At 40.9% G+C, this 20,051-nt stretch overlaps 1 protein-coding gene across 11 annotated transcripts in view; it reads left to right on the top strand.

Annotated features, from left to right (window-relative positions):
• The window catches only part of Ankrd44 (ankyrin repeat domain 44), a 283,644-nt gene extending 277,589 nt beyond the window's left edge, over window positions 1–6,055 (top strand). For 8 of the 11 annotated variants that reach the window (XM_030254994.1, XM_006496071.4, XM_006496070.4 and 5 more), the window contains one exon: window positions 1,795–6,055. In XM_030254994.1, the coding sequence (XP_030110854.1) occupies window positions 1,795–2,042 (248 nt within the window). In that variant the 3' untranslated portion in view covers window positions 2,043–6,055. The remainder of the gene's footprint in view (window positions 1–1,794) is intronic. The other 3 variants (XM_030254997.1, XM_006496073.4, NM_001081433.3) reach the window with 1 other exon arrangement.
• Window positions 6,056–20,051: the final 13,996 nt, after the last annotated feature.

Raw genomic sequence — 20,051 nt, 5'->3', positions numbered from 1 at the left:
ACTAAGGAATAAAAGAAACACACATCATTAGTGCACACTCCACGGCTCTACAGAGACAGAGCTTCGCAACTCAGCTCATTCCAAGATCAGTTGTCTTTTGTAAAATATGTATCGCAACTTACAGTCTTCATAGAGAAGGCTGAGGAACATGAAGAAAATGTTTTAACTGAGGTCTAGGCTGGACGTTTCTCCTGTCATTTATGACTTGCCTTCCCTAAATGAGCTAATTCTTATCATAAGCCTTCCTCTCTCCTTCTACATTATAAAAACTAATGAATACTAGACTCCTACTAAAAGACCTTTGCACGCCCAATGCCTTTTAACCGTGGGAAGCAAACGAGGAACTCATGGGTATTTATGAATTGAGTAATTTTTGCAGTGTGACATCTAATTAAATTATTCCGATATGTTAATGCTACTCAATTAACTGCTCAATACAGGTTCTGGAATTAGCATTGCATGCCTGTTTCTCAGAAGTAAGCAGCCACAGTAACATCTTAGCTGCCCCATGTATCCTAGCCTGTACCCTGCTCTCTCCCCAACGTGGCTCACCTAGGAAGTACAGAGAATTCTCTTACCCCCATCTCCTTTGTTCTCCATCTTTTCTTCCTCAACCTTGATCAGCACTATATACCTTAAGCTTAGCATGAAGACATCTGCTTGTTTTTCTCCAAAATGGAGATGCTAGAATAAATTGGTGTCATCATGCTCTTAGCTCTATCCGGTCTGTATCTATGGACACCGGAGCTCTGTGTCACTAGAGCCTGCCTTTCTCAGAGTTTTCTCTGTGCCCAGTGGCTAGAAACATTTGGAGACCATTCTGTATTACACTGCACTAATAATCCCTTCACTCATCACCTCCAGCCCAGGAATGAAGTGTGTTTTCACTCTGTAATGATGAATAGTCTCTTTGGGGATGAGAGTGCAGAGGGCTTTCATGTCCAGTGACAGGAGACAACAACCAGCTTTTATCAGAACAGATCCTCCAATTGACTGAGAATGCTCACTGCTCAATAGCAAGTACATCTCAAGGGCAGCTCAATCCTTAGGTTGTGTGTTGGGGTCCAGCTTTTGTATGAGTTTCTGAAGCCTCAAGTCTGAATGGTAGTGTCACATAACTATGGCAAACAGCCATTTGTCCCGAATTTATGATAGTTCAGGTTTGTGGCTTTAGTTGGTGACATGATTTTTTTTAAGTTCTGTTAAAATTCTCTTAAATGGTCATTACTGACAACCAACCTCCTATGTCTGATCTCTTTAGATGGTTTCCAGGCTTAGAGTAATAAATTGTTGTGTGCTTTCTATGACATGTATATAAAGTGACACCAGTTACTGGTTTTACCCTTTCTGCTCAACACATGTACTTGCCATGGAAAATGGCTACTATCAGAATGAGGCTCCTCTGCCAGGTTGGCGGTTCATGGTGCTCTCCACAGGAACTCCCTCTTGGATGTCCTATTGCTAGTTGTTGTGGCTTGTGTCCCCTATGTCCCTTCCTTGCCATGTGTTTCTGTCCTCCAGATGAAGGCTGAAATCTGCCTAAGGATAATATTGTGCTTTTTGTAGACATATGAGCCAAAACTAAACCCAGAACTTCCATGAAATGTCACGTGCTCCCTGTCCCACTCAAGTCTCACCCCCAGCATGACTTGTGAGAAGTAACTCCTCTTACCTGGCATGAATTCTAACTCAACATGCATCTCCACTCTCGAGGTTGTAGGAGATGTACTGTGGAATGCCATGCAGCTCTGGACCCCCAGGACTAACCACTGCCTTGTCTGCATTTATGCCCAGGTCATACCCCGGCCCTGGCTTGTGCTCCTAACAAAGACGTGGCTGACTGCCTGGCCCTCATTCTGGCTACCATGATGACTTTTTCTCCTTCCAGTACAATGACGGCTGTCAACTTCGTTTGTTTTAGAAAAGACAATTTGAGCAGAATGACCCACTCCAATCTGGGTAGTAGGGTTAGTCTTTGTAGTAACAATGTGGGCTCTGAGGATGGGTACAATGAAAATGACTCTGATTCGGAAACATTCTAACTTTGGGCTGTAGAGGTGTTTCCCCCAATACCTGTGTTTCAGGAAGGAATGGAAGCTTGAATTCCAGGTTACATTGTATTCAGACATTTGAGGCCAAGCTTCCAGAAGCCAGCAGAAAAGGAGTCAGTCTAACCAAAAGAGGGCAACTAGGTGGTAGGCTGAAACACACCCAGATGGCCTGGGTTTTGTTTTGCTTCGTGTTTTCTCTAGGTCTAAGGTACTTCTGTGAAAGTCTACCTCTCATTTTAAGTAAGGACAAAAAAATTAAGTATTCTTCATCTTTGGGGATAATGCAACAGAGAGACACATATTCAGTCTAATGAGTTGTTTTTTTCCCACATCCTCACCAATGAGTTCTGTGAGGTGGGTCAAGGTGAAATTCATGTCTCCTGGAGGGGCGGGAAGAGGAGATGGGAAATGCTTGCATGCTCTTCTCACTCTGATGTTTACTTCTTCACTAGAAGTCAAAGGTCAAGGTTCATCTTTAAACATAATTGTCCTCTTAAGGGAGTCTACCCCTCCTCCTCCATAGGAAGTGTGTAAATGCCTAGAATTTCTTCCTGGGATCTCAGTTAAAGCTGCCAGATGAATGTGAACATTGTTCATGCTCTTTCGTTAAACACAAATGAAATAGCACCCGAAGAAATGTGTGAGTACGTTTTCAATGGAGTAATGGATCCCAAATTTATCCAATAACATTTCAGGTGAAATTATATTGTGCCAAAACTTGAAACAATATGCAAGTCAAATAAGAAATTACCATTCATTTGAATTTGCTCTAAGATGAAAATACTAACGTTGTAAGGGCATCAGAATGGCTGGTACTGTCCTTCAATAGTAGGGTAGCAAATTAGCTGCTCAGCCAAGGTCATGCCACAAGTGACAGTGTGCCTGAAAAGGAGCCAAGGAAATGACAGCAGGAAGCAGAAATGGTTGGTGTGGAAGTGCAAGCCAATTGCCAGTTGTTTGGTAATGAAATCAGCATTGTGAATACTGTGTCTGCTCCCTCTGCCAAAGCTTCTAGGTCGAATGGACCCCGTTCTCCACCTGGAACGGCTGTACGAAAGGAAGAATGAGACTTTAAGAATTATGCACATACACATGCACATATGTGTGTATATTTACGTATGTACTTCATCAACCAGCTCTCCATGAGGACCAAATTGCTTCTGCCTAAACTGGGATATTTTAAATGTTTTTCTTTCTACATGCAAGTGAGAACTGTAGTAACTTTTCTATGGGGTTAAAAATGTAATCTTTTTTGCATACCAGTCTTTATTGTATTTTATATTTCTAATGATGCAGATTTCTAGTTGATGGCTTGACAATTTGTAACTGATGACGCGTTGACCATAGGTTTTTGTTTTCAAACTAGGGAATATGTCTGTATACTTTGATGTAAATGTGTTTATATTTATTTGAAATGAAAGAGATGCCAAGAAATACCCTCTGTTTAGGCTTGCTCTCCGTCTTCGTCTCTGTCTCTCTCTCATCTCTCTCTGTGTCTCTCGTCTCTCATATCTCTCTGTCGCTGTGCCTCTAATCTCTCTGTCTCTGTCCCTCACTGTCTCATTGTCTCTCTCTCTCTTTCTCTTTGTTATGTACCTTATTTAGAATAACAAAGTACATGGGAAAATACCCTTGACTCTGGGCTAACCATTAGCTCTGGGGTTAAACCCAGCATTTCCCACTACTACCAGCTGACCCTTGGGTTTGTCCGTTGCTTGACCCCATTCTATAGCCAATCAGAGCCTTTCTGTGTGATGAAAACTGATGTAGCAGATCATATACACAAAGGTAGCCCAAAGAAAGACCCAGAAACCACAGAAACCACACCAAAAATGACACATAGTCCTGACACTTAAGAGGAAATGATGCCAAGTATGGGCACTATGCCAAGAAAGGGAATTAAAAAGCAAACATGAGTGAGCCTGAGTGCTCTATTCCACTAGCTGAAGACTCGGGAGAGAAGTCTGCAGCTGCAGGGCATGCATTTGCGGTGTTTTACTGTAGGCTTTCTCTTCTCCTTTGAAGTTTATATTTTATAGCATTTTGAGAGTTTTAAAAATAATCCTATCATAGCTGGACCAGACCCGGATAATGTGTTCTATCATTTTCATCAAGCTGTAAGAGGCTTTGCCCTTACTATTTTAATATCCTGGATTTAATTAAAACTCTTGTTGGTTCTTCACAAATGAAAACTTGTTTGGTAGTTTTATAAAATTGAAACTGATGTTGTCGAAAAATTTTACACCAGCAGCATTTTGTTTTTGCACTTTGGGTATAATGTATCCCTCCCTCTGGTCCTTTTGTTTAGAGCAGGTACATTTGAAACAAGTAGACAGACCTACTACTGAGCAGCAATGATCTTATCTTTAGGGAATCCTGAGGATTGAGTGAGTGCTCACATTGAAGAAGTGTGATGTACTGCCCTTTCTTTTCCTAGAAGTGAGTAGTGGAAGTCTTGCTGGGTTGGCATTTAAAGCAGTAAATAAAATGCCTGCATTGCTAGTGATGTAGCCCATAGCAAGGGGGTCACTTCCACAAGGCAGTGACCTAGCAGGAGACATTGTGTCCATGGAGCTATACTGGCCTTCCCTGGCTCATTCTGATAGAGGATGTGTACAAACACAAGGAAATTAAGCTTACAAAGAGCCATTCTTCTGAGTTGCTTTGTCTGTCTGTCTGTCTGTCTGCCTGCCTACCTGCCTGTCTCCCCATCTCCCCTTCTCTTGCTCTGTTTCCTCCCCCTGCCCAACAAGACCAAAAATTTTTTTAAAGAAATAACTTTTGAAAACTGAAATTTCTATGTATCTAGTTATCTCATAAACGTTTGCAGCATCGCTTTCTGAGGGGAAATGTTTTTAGTAGTCTTAGTTGCTCAGTGCTTTTACCTAAATGCATTGTTTTCAGACTGTATGTCAACCACAGCCACAAGGACCATGTTTGACAGTACCTCCCTAGTTACTGGTGTCTGCCTATCTTTGGTAAATTCATTACTTCCTCCAAATTGCCTAAAGTCCTAGTAAACAATAGCTCAGGGGATTTCTATCCATCACTACTAACAGGGCACCGTGGTAGGTCTTGGTACTTTGGGCAGCAAGCAGCCGCTTGACTTGTCATTGCTTGGGGACAAGAACACCGGGTGGATTTGCTGCACCAGCTCCGCTTCACGCTATTGAGCAGCTTGGGTTGTGCATCCATTGCACTTGTTGATGAGCCCATCCCTTTGTGGTCTTGTAACATGACGTTAGAGTGCCTTTTTATATTTGTATATCCTGGAAGTGTTCTGTGAAGCATTTTGTATTTTTTCATTTGAGTGTTATTGGAGCAATATGATCCTAGTGAGTTTCCCTTTCTTTGAATGTACCAAGTGTCTCCTTTCCTAGTCCTCTCCTCCTTTGCTTTGAAATGAAAATGCTCACGTTTTCTAGAGGAACTATGTTTGACTTTGCAGTACTAAAATGCTTTCTTCTTACAGAACTGTAAACCATAGGTCAGTATTATAGGGGAACAGCGTTTTAAGATAGTGACAATCTGAGCGTGTTTGTAGAATGTCATCCTGTGTGTTTCCTACATGGTGATCTGAAGACTCAATGCAAGTATCCTTTGTTCAGTAGCTTTGTCTACAGACGATGCTTCAGCATGTGCAATATATCCTTGCAAAGCACGGTGATACACATCTTGTGCCAGTGTTACATTTTGTAAAACATATGTGTAACAGCATAAACTATTATGTGATGATTTCAGTGGGAGTTTTGTCTGTACTTTTAAGATGTAGACATTGGAATTGAATGACTTTGATAAATGTTCTGAGTGTAAAAATGAGGAAAAATGGCTTTCGGCTCAGTGAAGGACTTGGGGCCGGTGTGAATCTTCTCAAGCACAGTTTAATACTTTCCTAACTACTGAATGCTCTAATAATGCAATGAAGTACTTACCTGTAATATACAGTGGACATGCATTCAGATGGTTATTTTTTACAAATAAAAACGGTACAAATATTGTTGCAATGTGTGTTTTCTTTCATTTTTCAAATGTATGCTTTTTCCAAATTATTTTAATTTAAACCTTTGCCCTACCTCAACACCAAACCAAATTAATTCTAAAAATAATCAAGAAAGCAACCTCTAGATTTGTTGATTATACTCAAATTGTCACATTGGAGTGGGAAAGATTCATTTACTATGCCTCCAACGTTTTTCATAAAGAAGTTAAGCTGAGTTAAAATGGAATTCATGTGAGAAGCCAGAAGCCGAAAGTCCATGCAATCCTAAGGACCATCAAGCTTCACACAGTAGCTGTGATTGAACTTGAAGTTGCTCTAAACTTCCTTGTGGTGAGAGGGCTGTGTAATAAGTCACATCTATCAAACAGGAGGGGGTCACATAGATCCTCAAACTTGTGAAACCTATTGTCTGCACTGCTGTCACCACTACTGTGTGTGGCTTGACGACAGCTAAAGACTCGGCCTCCACACCATCCTTAAGGGTAGAGTAGGAAGTGCTTCTCCATAGATCCTAAATTTCTCCCCTGGTTTATTAGCTTCAAGAACAGTGCCTGGAAAAGCTAAGGAACAACCCTAAAGATGGTGTCTCTCGCTAATGAGAAAGAGACTTGGGGCAAATGACTTTCCCAGGTACCTCAAGTCACAGTGTCACAGAATATGTGTCATCTTAGTTCTTAAAGACCAGCCCTGTCACCAGCTTTTTTCATGAAGAAACTGAATTCAGAGAAGGTCTACATATGCTCAGATCCACAGAGTTCATGGCATGAAAACAGGATTTATGCTTCGGAGTGTCCCCTCCTCCTCTGAGCCACTCTGCCATAAAGTGTTTATTTTTTTCTAACAAATATGTTCTGGAAAGTTCTTGTATTTTTCTCTATCTAAATGTATAAATCTGGATTTTTCCTTAAGGACTGTAAGTCGTGAACCATACCGTAAGTGAGTGCTTCCTGTCCACTGAGAGTAAAATGAGCCTATTAGTTATATGTAAACATGTAACAAATGCCCCCAAACTCAGTGGCTTAGCAACAAATATTTATTCTCCTGTTTTCCATGAATCTGTCATGCTTTTCTTAGGTCTTCTGCTACAGAGTTTCTCATATAGTCCAGGGCTGACCCATATCTAAGCTGTGCGGATGGCTATTGGCAGGATTCTTCATGGTTTGTTGGGATGGAGGTGTTTCTTTATGCCACCTGGCAGCTTTTGCTGAGTGGACCTTTCCAAAGTGAAGTTCACAACATAACATCTTCCCTCAGGAGAACAGGCAAAGTGAGAAAATCTGGAGTGAGAAAGAACAAACTCTGGTCTTTCCGAGTCTTAGAAATGATACCACACCATTTCCCTCATATTCCTTAGAAATAGGTTACTAGATCCCTCCTATAGTCTTGCGTATAGTATTACTGCAGGTGAGGACCAGGAGACAGACACCATTGGCAGCTCCTGCTCACACTGGCCTATTACCTTGTCCTTGGGACTTCTTTCCTTAGCTTCATAAGTCCCTTTGAAGAGTAATGTAAAGATTCTAATTTTACTTGTGCTGTCATAAGCAAGGAAGGGGAACAATGGCTTTCCTGAAGTATAATTGTACAATTATCATGTCGATGCGGCTCTTTCTCTACAAATTGCTTATCAAAAGATCCTTCTCTGATTCCATTCAGTAGGGTTGGATCCTCCAGTTAACATGCTTAACATGTTCCAGAATTAGCTTAAAACACTCAAAAGCTTTCAGCTTATAAGGCCATTAACACAATGTAAAGACTTGTGGAGAAACACACCTATGGATTGCCTCGTTAGCACATCTCACTCTGAAGGCACATTGGCTGTGAAATGAGGAGCAGGAAATGGCTGTGCTGTTGGTTCATCCCCAAACTCTCAGGAAGTAGTTGGAAGTTTGTGGTTGGCCCAGTGACTGGGGGTGAAGATTTGGAGGGCCTATGAACAGCATTTACTGTTTGGAGACTCAGGGAGACCAAATATGCCATGCAGTTTGGTAACCTGTTGTTCAATATCTCACCCAAATGCCAGTGGTTCCTTACTCCTTGGCTCAGCCACTGACTCTCCTCTTGTTTCTCAATGACTCCTTCGTCATCTTAGAGCCTGTGAAATCGGTCATATTTCCGTATCTCCCCCAAGGAATAAAGAGGCTCTGATATGTGTTCCACCATAAGGAGAGTTTACATGAGAAGGTAATCTAAGGTCATGTACCCTGGTTGTTTCCCAAGAGACATTATAAGCAGGAGAGTGAACAAGAGGAAAGCATTGTGGCTTCAAGGTGAGTATCTAATAGGAGTGAGCACACTCATATGTGCACACATCCATATTTCTTGTCTTATGCAAGGATCATTGTATCTACTTTTTAGGTAGGAAAACTTCTTACAAAGATGGGAGCACATGGCCCAGTGCCAGAGAGTAAGGACTGGAAAGCCAACACTGTGTGTTCTACATACTGGTGGATACAGTCTCTATCTTTAAGTGACAACTGGAGTGTGTTTAAATGGAAGAAAGTTATGACTTTCAAAAGTAAAAATATGCAAGAATTTAAAGCACAAAAAGTGTACCTGCATACATTCACTTGAAACTGTTACCAATGGCATTTGTCTAGAGGGTATTTCCAGGTCTTGCTATTTTGTTCAGAGAACTAAGGTACACACAGATTTCACAACAGCAACATTCAGAAAATGCAAGTACAGAATAGATGCATTTCAAATGAACAAGAGGCTGTGAGTGAGATTTACTCAAGAGCACTGGGTGATACTTGTATAGTACAACAGGGAGAGGAGTTGGCTGCATAAGGATAAGACATGGCGATTTCATTGACAGGCTTACATAAGTCTTTGGTTACTGTGCATGCCCTTTCCCATGACACATCTGACTTTAATTTTACATACACCCACAGGCATAATATAGTAAATAAGGAAAGAAATCTCTAAAAGTTTAAAAGAACCAATTTGACTTTCTGCACATGCACCCCAAACCAGTTCAGGCTAGTTTGGCCTAGTTTCCTTACTTACAGGGTATGTTTAGGATGTGTTTAGAGAAGATCTGCATTGTTTAGAACTGGGTAAATGTGAAACTTGATGTAGGTATTGGGTCTCAGGTTGCTGAAGGTTTGTTTGTCAAGCCAAGTGGCATCCCATTTACTAAATTATCCCTGTGCTGGCCTGCCTCTGAAATCTCTGCGACTTTGAGAAGCTTCAGTTACTCGTAGTTCTTATTTTTTATTTTCTTATTCTTTTCTTTCCTTCTTTTTTAAAAGACAGATTCTCGCTGTGCAGCCCAGGCTGGTTGGTCTCGTACTCCCCATCCTCCTGCCTCAGCCTCCTGAGTGTTGGCATTACAGGTGGCATCATCATGCCTGGCATAAATGCCAGTCTTTCTTATTGTTTGGTTTCCTAAGAATGGCAAGCACTGAATTTGTGCTCTTAACCACAAGAAGTTGCCAACTATGGAAACAGCAGGCAGGGAAGACTATCATCAAAGAAATGCAGGTTTTCTACCTGTGAGGTACTTGAAGGTCAATGTAGATGGGGTAGGGGTTCATTTCTTGTTTGGCAACATGGAATCATCAGGAACTATTGAAAGAACACATGTGATAGAGTGGTGTTGTCAGCCATCCAAAAACCATGGACTGAGGAGAGAGAAAAGATGGAAGAAAGCAAAACAGGGAAAGTCCCTAGGAAGGGTTTGTAGAGGCTGTGAAGAATATTTTTATATAGGAAATATAGCATGATGGTGAAGGAGAGATCTACATGAGAGCAGGAAGGAATTTTGGATGGGACGGGAGATTTAGGCTTGGAAATAACTGTGGAGTAGGCTTCAGAACACTTAAGACTTAGAGCATGAACTTTAAATATACGACTATCCTTACAGACCTTTTAACCAGATGCCAGGATGCAGGCACAAGGTAATTTGAACGTAGAGTTTGAGCAGAGATAGAGCTTTGCCAGTTGAGCAGGCGGAGAGGAAGGCAGGTAGACTTCATTATGCCTAAAGGCCATAAATATTCCAACCCAGGTCAGTAGGCAAGCTAAAACACGAGGAGGTGATGCAGAGTTTTTAAAAGGGTACAATCAGTGGGATGGAGATGAAGTGCTGGAAGAGTTGTTGAGTTGTAGCACTAATTGGTGAGCTGGCTTTGGGACATTGGCCATGGGAGTGTGTGGTTGAGGGTGATTAAAGGAAATGCACTGGAGGGGGAGAGCCAAATCCTGGAGGACTCAAGGGAAGTGACAAGATGGCTCAGGTGGTGCAGGCTACCCAAGCTTGAGAAACCTGAGTTTGGATCCCTAGCACCCACATAAAAGATAGGTGTGATAGTATACATCTATAGCTCTAGAGGTGGGTAGATAGAGACAGGAGGATTCCCCAGACCTTTCTGGGAAGCCAGTCTAATCAATTGGTGAGCTCCGCACTCTGAGCTCAGGAAGAGACCCTGTCTCAGAAAACAAGGTAGAGACCTATTTAAAAAAAAAGAAAGAAAGAAAGAAAGAAAGAAAGAAAGAAAGAAAGAAAGAAAGAAAAGATACCTGATGTTGATCTCTGTCCTCTAAATGAACACAAACCTGTATATATATATGACACACATACACACTGTATACATGTAGACACAGAATTCTAATTATTAAAAATATTTTTTAAAATCCCAAAGAGGCACAATATGGCAAATGGCTCTTTGAGCACACCCAGTTTGAGCAAAATCGGTGAGAAAGTCAGGCTACACTGAAGCATGTACTAGTCAGGTACTTTACTCAAGTACACACACTCAAACCTGACATTGTCACACTGGAGACTGCTTTCAGGATTAAGCTGAAGCTCTTAAAGGGAAAGGGGTCATATTTCTGCTAAAAAGAAAGAAAAAAGTAGCCCTTGTCTACGACGCAATAGCAGGTTTTAAAGATCATATGTTTTAACCTAAATGTGTTTTTCAGGCTCCTCAAAAAACATGACAGATGGCTGAGAGCTGTGGAAGAACAAAAGAGTATGCAGATCTGACAAGCACGTTAGAGATAATAGTGAAAGATGGAACCCTTCCCAGGGGCCCTCATAGGGAACAAAGGACTAACAGCACTGGAACTCAGTGAAGCTCTTGAACTGAAAACTAAACGGGCTTTAAAATAATGGTTTGTTTTTTTTTTAAAGACATTAACTTCTAACTGAAAAAAATAATATGGGTTCTAATTCCTTTGGATTTTTTTTTTCCTTCAGAAATTGTTTTACTTCCAATTCTGTGGTTTTATTTTACATGTATTTCAGGTCTGAGATTTATCCTGACTTACTGTGTTATGACTTAAAACCTGTAACGATTCTGCCACAGGACCATTACCTATTAATTCATTGACTCTCTGCTGAAATTCATTCACAGGAGGCTACTCCTCTGCATGTAAATTTTGATCAGGCTGCCAGGCACATTTTGTTTTGGCATTGAGGCTAAAGCCACTGATAAAGGGCCCAGTTGGTGCCATCTGGGAGCTTGCTTTGTGATGTCACAGCTGACACTAGAAATTAGATTGAGAAAACCAATTAATTTCTCACAATGTATTTCAGGTATTGAAAACGAAAAGCCTTTGAAAAGTGCTAACAATCGGTCCTAGAGATAAAAGCATTTATCCTAGTGTGTATTAGTGGCCTACCCTCACCAGCCCTGCCACCGCCTCACGGTCTGAGCATGAGGTGAATGATGCAGTACAGGAGACAATCTCACTAAACGTCACTTGTGATGAGAACTTTTGTGCCACAAATGAAAAAAAATCACCTTATTAAACTGCTTACTGCCTTTCAGTTGGAACAAATCCTAAACAGTTAACACACTCTGGGCTCCTACAGTGTTGAATACCTTAGATACAAGAGCTTATTGTCTCCACGAAGATATGGCTGCCTAGTGACAAATTTGGCCTCAAACATTGTCAAATGGATTTAAAAACATCTGTACCCTTGGGTCTTCTATATGTGGAATACAAACTCCTTTCTGTAGCCTTTTTTTGTTTTAAAATGAACACTATCATATGACTTAGCCTCTGGGTCAGTATATAGGAGGGATCAGGAATGACTCCCCAAAGCTGATGTGCATAAAGGCTTGGCCACATCCTGTGGCACTAGTAGGAGGCTGTTGACCATGGAGGAGGCGGGGCATAGTGGGTACTCATCCCTTAAAGGGGATGATGGGGGCCCTAGTCATTCTCATTTTTCTTTTCCAATCCTGGCCATGTGTGAGCATGAACTCTGTCACGTGGACCCATCATGATGTGATGCCCACCCAAAGCAAAGGGACCAATTAATCTTAGACTGAATTCTCTAAAATGCTGAGTCAAAAGGAGCACCTTTGAGAAACAGCTGAAAAAAATGTTCAACATCCTTAATCATCAGGGAAATGCAAATCAAAACAACCCTGAGATTCTACCTCACATCAGTCAGGATGGCTAAGATCAAAATTTCAGGTGACAGCAGATGCTGGTGAGGATGTGGAGAAAGAGGAACACTCCTCCATTGTTGGTGGGATTGCAAGCTGATACAACCACTCTGGAAATCAGTCTGTCAGTTCCTCAGAAAATTGGACATGGTACTACTGGAAGATCCAGCAATACCTCTCCTGGGCACATACCCAGAAGATGTTCCAACTTGTAATAAGGACACATGCTCCACTATATTCATAGCAGCCTTATTTATAATAGCCAGAAGCTAGAAAGAACCCAGATGTTTCTCAACAGAAGAATGGATACAGAAAATGTGGTACATTTACACAATGGAGTACTACTCAGCAATTAAAACAATGAATTCATGAAATTCTTAGGCAAATGGATACATCTGGAGGATATCATCCTGAGTGAGGTAACCCAATCACAAAAGAACACTCATGATATGCACTCATTGATAAGTGGATATTAACCCAGAAACTTAGAATACCCAAGATACAATTCTCAAAACACATGAAACTCAAGAAGAAGGAAGACCAAAGTGTGGATACTTCATTCCTTCTTAGAATGGGGGGAAAATATCCATGGAAGGAGTTACAGAGACAAAGTTCTGAGCTGAGATGGAAGGAAGGACCATCCAGAGACTGCTCCACCTGGGGATCCATACCATATACAACCACCAAACCCAGACACTATTGCATATGCCAGCAAGATTTTCCCAACAGGACCCAGATATAGTTGTCTCTTATGAGGCTATGCCAGTGCCTGGCAAATACAGAAGTGGATGCTCACAGTCATCTATTGGATGGAACACAGAGCCCCTAAAGAAGAGGCTAGAGAAAGTACCCAAGGAGCTAAAGAGGTCTGCAACCCTATAGGAGGAAAAATAATATGAACTAACCAGTACCCACACCCCCCCCCAGAACTGTGTCTCTAGTTGCATATGTAGCAGAGGATGGCCTAGTCGGCCATCAATGGGAGGAGAGAGGCCCTTGGTCTTTCGAAGATTATATGCCCCAGTACATGGGAATGCCAGGGCCAGGAAGCAGGAGTAGGTGGGTTGGGGAGCAGGGTAGGGGGAGGGTATAGGGAACTTTCTTGGGATAGCATTTGAAATGTAAATGAAGAAAATATCTAATTAAAAAAAATGAAGTGTTTAAAAAAAAAGAAAAAAAACATTTAGGGGAACCGTATAGAGTGCCTCTTGTCTTCTATATGAAGAAAGAGTCTTTAAACCAGAAACAAAGGGTACTGACATTGGAGAAAAGCTGTTAACTCATCTAAGTCACTTGAATGAGGGGGGAAAGTCTCCGAGTAAATCTGAGATGAATTCTAACATACTAAATGAACAAAATGCAGTCCCCTTCATTTTATGCAAACTAGTCAGAAAAAGGCAGCAGCATAGAAAAAGAGAAGTGACACACACAGACATGAGAAGAATGAGCAATGCATTGGAGAGAAGGTGCTTGTCTCGATGTCAAGGGAAACTCAGGTTAGGGCCATAATCATATATGGTTCTATAACTGTTAGGTTGATAAGCAAGCCATGCCTCTCTGCATGAAGCTACCCAAAAACCTGGTCACTGTAGGTGGGATAGTAAAGGATGCAGTAACTTAATAAAACAGTGTGCTCATTACATGAAAAAACAAAAACAAAAAAGGATCAGCTTTTCTCAGTAAGTTGATCATCTCAATTGTTGAAGTAATGGAAAGCTCACACACAAATGGGCTACAATAGTGAGTTTGGAAACTATGACCTGTGAACCCAAACCAGTATCTAAAAAACACCAGCATTAGGACCAGCAAAGATGGCTCCGTGCAGAAAGGCATTTGGCCACCAAGCCTGATGACCTGACTTCTGTCCCTGGAACACATGTGGTAGAAGGAGACAACCAATTCCAAAAAGCATTCCTCTGATCTCCACATGTGTGCCAAGCATATGGATAAACACACACACACACACACACACATCTATTTTTTAAAAGAAAATCAGCTCTTTTTTTGAGATATGATTGACGTGCTATAAAATTGACCCCTTTAGAGTATACAATTCATCGGTCTTTAGTAATTTTTTAACGTTACATAATCACTACCACTAATTTCAGAAAGGTTCTGTTATCTTAAAAATAAGACCTATGGAAGATGCTTGAATCTCACTAAGAAGGGGAAATAAAATGGCCGTTTGAGGTAGATGGAGGGAGGGGGGAACTGGGTGGGGAGGAGGTAGGGAGGGGAACAGGGCTGAGGATCAGGTGTGGTGTGGGAAGAGGGCTGGGAGAGAGAATGGAAATCAGTAGGGGGAGCGCCTCTGGGACAATTGAAGACCTGGGATGGGGGAGGTTCCTGGGAACTATGAAGGTGACCCTAGGGGAGACTCCTAGCAGTGGAGGATGTGAAGCCTGAAGTGGCCACCTCCTGTAGCCAGGCAGGACTTCCAGTGGAGGGAGGGGTACACCAACCCACCCTCAAAATCTTCAACCTAAAATTTGTCCTACCTACAAGATGTGCAGGGATAAAGATGGAGCAGAGATTGAGGAAATGGCTCAATGGTTGGCCCAACTTGAGACTTATCCCATGGGAAAGAGCCAATTCCTGACACTATTAATGATACTCTGTTATGCTTGCAGACAAGAGCCTAGCATAACTGTCTTCTGAGAGCCTTCATCCAGCAGCGGGTAGAAACAGATGCAGAGACCCACAGCCACACATTAGGCAGAGCTCAGGGAGTATTGTGGAAGAGTGGAGGAAAGAATTGGGGGTGGGGGGGAGTCAGGACACCACAAGAAGACCTACAGAATCAAGTATTCTGGGCCTATGGGAGTTCACAGAGACTGAACCACCAACCAAAGAGCATTCTTGGGCTAGACCTAGGCCCCCTACACATATGTAGCAAATAAGCAGCCTGGCCTTCATGTGGGTCCCCCAATAGTTGGAGCCAGAGGCTGTCTCTGACTCTGTTGCCTGCCTGTGGATACCTTTCCCCTAGCTGAATTGCCTTGCCTGGCCTCAGTGGGAGAGGAGGTGGTTAGTCCTGCTGTGGCAAGTGCCAGAGTGGGTTGGTATCTGCAGAGCCCTCCCCTTCTCTGAGGAGAAAAGGCAGAGGGTTGTGAGGGTAGGACTGGGAGGGGTCATGACCAGGATATTAAAGTGAATAAAAATAATAAGCCCTATGCCTATTGCCAGTTTTTCTCTGGCTTTTCTCTTTTTATTCTCTGGTACCCACTAGTTACATTCTGTCTCTATGAGTTTACCTATTCTGGGTATTCATATAAATGAAATAATAGGGTGTGTAACTTTATGTGGTTGTTCTTTCATGTTTTAGCACATGTCAGTACTTGATTTCCTTTAAAGGCCAAACAAGATTCAATTGTGTAGACACATATAACATTGTTTTCTTCTCACTCTTCAGTTGGTAGACATTTGAGTTGCTTCTGGTTTTGTGTTGTGAATAATAGCAGATATTTGTGTGAAGATAAGCTTCAATTTCCTTGTGGGGGTTTTGTGGCTGTATTCACAAGAGACATTAGCTTGTATTTCTCTAATAAAGTCTGTTTCTATATCTGGTATAAGGTAATACTGGTTTCATAGTAAGTTTAGAAGTTTCTAGATTGCATAGGAATATAGCTTTTGTCTTCAAATTGTAGCCTATGACAAAGTGCATATTCTCCTTAATGAACATTAGCTTTCACTGAGTATCTTGCATACAGGTTCCTCTCAACCCCCAAGCATGCTCTACTCCCAAGCACCTCTGGGCTATCCCTCTGTGATGTTTACAGTAGTAGCAGGATGAGCCTGGGCTGCAGGGAGAACTCATGTAGGCCCTATAAATGGGCTCAGGCCTTTGGGTTAAGAATTCTAGCTTATTTTTTCTTTTTGTTAAACTAATAAAATTTATTTTAAAATATACAACTCATTATTGACATTTTTAAGACATCAAAATAATTTATAATAGTTAAATGCCTATTAAATATACATGATATTTTCTGAAGTTAAAAGCAATATGCACTCAACCACTTTTTTAAGTCTATTTGGAACATTAAACATGATAGAAGTAGAAAAAATTGCTTATGAAGTCCTTTATGAAAGGAAATTGTGACAAGTTCCTGATTAGACAGAAATCATTCCATCTCCAAGGGAGAATATGCAGCATAACTGTGGCTTCATAGAATGAATTGGGTAGTGTTCCTTCTGTTTCTATTTTGTGGAATAGTTTGAAGAGTATTGGTATTAGGTCTTCTTTGAAGGTCTGATAGAACTCTGTACTAAACGCATATGGTCCTTTGGGGAGGGGGGAGATTTTTAATGACTGCTTTTATTTCTTTAGGGGTTATGGGACTATTTAGATGATTTATCTGATTCTGATTTAACTTTGTTATTTAGTATCTGACTAGAAAATTGTCCATTTCATCCAGATTTTCCAGTTTTGTTGAATATAGAATTTTGTAGTAGGATCTGATGATTTTTTAAAAATTTCTTCAGTTTCTGTTATATCTCCCTTTTCATTTCTGATTTTGTTCATTTGAATACTATCTTTGTGCCCTCTGGTTAGTCTGGCTAAGGATTTATCTATCTTGTTGATTTTTTCAAAGAACTAGCTCCTGGTTTTGTTGATTCTTTGTGTAGTTCTTTTTGTTTCTACTTGGTTAATTTCAGCCCTGAGTTTGATTGTTTCCTGCCATCTACTCCTCTTGGATGTATTTGCTTCTTTTTGCTCTAGAGTTTTCAGGTGTACTGTCAAGCTGCTAGTGTATACTCTCTTCAGTTTCTTTTTGGAGGCACTCAGAGCTATGAGTTTTCCTCTCAGCACTGCTTTCATTGTGTCCCATAAGTTTAGGTATGTTGTGCCTTCGTTTTCATTAAATTCTAAAGTCTCTAATTTCTTTATTTCTTCCTTGACCGACTTAACATTGAGAAGGGTGTTGTTCAGCTTCTATGTGTATGTGGGCTTTCTGTTGTTGTTGTTGCTATTGAAGACCAGCCTTAGTTCATGATTATCTGATAGGATACATGAGATTATTTCAATATTCTTGTATCTGTTGAGGTCTGTTTTGTGACCGATTATATGGTCAGTTTAGGAAAAGGTACCATGAGGTGCTGAGAAGAAGGTATATTCTTTTGTTTTAGGGTGAAATGTTCTATAGATATCTGTTAAATCCATTTGGTCCATAACTTCTGTTAGTTTCAATGTGTCTCTGTTTAGTTTGCGTTTCCATAAACTGTCCATTGATGAGAGTGGAGTGTTGAAGTCTCCCGTTATTACTGTGTGAGGTGCAATGTGTGCTTTGAGCTTTAGTTAAGTTTCTTTTATGAATGTGGGTGGCCTTGCATTTGGAGCATAGATGTTCAGAATTGAGAGTTCTTCTTGGTAGATTTTTCTTTCGATGTGTATGAAGTGTCTTTCCTTATCCTTCATGATAACTTTTGGTTGAAAGTTGATTTTATTAGATATTAGAATGGCTACTCCAGCTGGTTTGTTGGGGACCCTTTGCTTGGAAAAGTGTTTTCCATATCTTTACTCTAAGGTAGTGTTTGACACTGAGGTGGGTTTCTTGTATGCAGCAAAATGCTGAGTCCTGTTTATGTATCCAATCTTTTAGTCTATGTCTTTTTATTGGGGAATTGAGTCCACTAATGTTAAGAGATATTAATAGTGATTGTTGCTTCCTGTTATTTTTTATGTTATTTTTATGTTTGTGTGGCTATCTTCTTTTGTGTTTGTTGAAAGAAGATTACTTTCTTGCTTTTTCTTTCGTGTAGTTTAGCTCCTTGTGTTGGCATTTTCCTTTTACTATCCTTTGTAGGGCTAGATTTATGGAGAGATACTGTATAAATTTGGTTTTGTCATGGAATATCTTGTTTTCTCCATCTATGGTAATTGAGAGGGTTTTTTTGGGTGTAGTAGCCTGGCATGGCATTTGTGGTCTCTTAGGGTTTGTATGACATCTTCCCAGGATCTTCTAGCTTTCAAAGTCTCTGGTGAGAAGTCTGGTGTAATTCTGATAAGTAACATATAAATCTTTCCCTTACTGCTTTTAATATTCTTTCTTTGTTTTGTGCATTTAGTGTTTTGATTATTATGTGATGGGAGGAATTTCTTTCTGGTCCAAACAATTTGGAGTTCTGTAGGCTTCTTGTATGTTTATGGATATTTCTTTCTTTAGGTTGGGGAAGTTTTCTTCTATAATTTTGTTGAAGATATTTACTGGCCCTTTAAGTTGGGAATCTTCACTCTCTTCTATACCTATTATCCTTAGGTTTGGTCTTCACATTGTGTCCTGAATTTCCTAGATGTTTTGGGTTAGGAGCTTTTTGCATTTTGCATTTTCTTTGATTGTTGTGTCAATGTTTTCTGTGTTATCTTCTGCACCTGAGATCCTCTCTTCTATCTCTTATATTCTGTTGGCAATGCTTGCATCTATTACTCCTGTTCTCTTTCCTAGGTTTTCTATCTCCAGGGTTGTCTCTCTTTGTGATTTCTTTGTTGTTTCTATTTCCATTTTTAGGTCCTGAATGGTTTTGTTCAATTCTTTCACGTATTTGGTTATGTTTTCCTATAATTCTTTAAGGGATTTTTGTGTTTCCTCTTTAAGGACTTCTAGCTGTTTACCTGTGTTTTCCTGTATCTCTTTAAGGGAGTTATTTATGTCCTCTTAATGTTCTCTATAATCATCATGAGATGTGATTTTACATCAGAGTCTTGCTTTTCTGGTGTGTTGGGGTATTCAGGGCTTGCTGTGGTGGGAGAACTGGGTTCTCATGATGCCAGTTAGCCTTGGTTTCTGTTGCTTATGTTCTTGCCATTGCCTCTTGTCATCTGATTATCTCTGGTGTTAGCTTGTCTTGCTATCTCTGACTGTGGCTTGTCCCTCCAGTAAGCTTGTGTGTCAGCACTCCTGGGAGACCAGTTCTTTCCCAGCAGGATTTGTGTATGGAAAGCATATCACAGGGTCACCTCCAGGCCCAGATGGAAACTGGAAGGATCCTGTCCCCAGGATGCTCCTCAGTTCCTGTGTCCTGAGGGCTCTGGACGGGTCCCTCTTGGGCCAGAAATTTGAGTAGAAGTGGTGGTCTTACCTGTGCTCACAGGTGTGTCAGCACTCCTGGGAGACCAGCTCTCTCCTGGCAGAATTTGGGTACAGAGAAATGTGGCACAGGGAACTTTAGCTTCTTGGATGTCAAAGTTGTTCAAAGGGTCTTGAGGTAACTGAGCACCTCCTCTTTGGCCCATAGTCTATTTGTCCTATGGAAAATGTTATGTATAGAGTGTTGGGAGTGACCCTGTTTGACTGTCCCGCAGGCTGGAACAATAGAGGGTCCAAGGGTTCTCTGCAATGGAGCCTATGTGTGTTACTACAGCTAACCTGTGCCTTCTTCTGGCATATACAGCTTCACTATTAATCCTTCAGGAAATGAGATGTACATGCCGAAATGTGTGTAAACTTTTTTGTAGCAGTAAAAGAAAACTGTAATGTCATTCTAGTATATTCCCACTATGAAAAACATACAACTGTTAAATTTAAATGTGGGTAAGTATCAAGGATGTCTATAAGAAATGAATTTTAGTTAAGCATTGTGGTTACAAACTTAAAAATA

The sequence above is a fragment of the Mus musculus genome, chromosome 1, assembly GCF_000001635.26.
Source record: "Mus musculus strain C57BL/6J chromosome 1, GRCm38.p6 C57BL/6J".
Taxonomy (NCBI): domain Eukaryota; kingdom Metazoa; phylum Chordata; class Mammalia; order Rodentia; family Muridae; genus Mus; species Mus musculus.
Note: the sequence above shows the minus strand (reverse complement) of the source record. Positions and strands in the feature narration are given on the sequence as shown.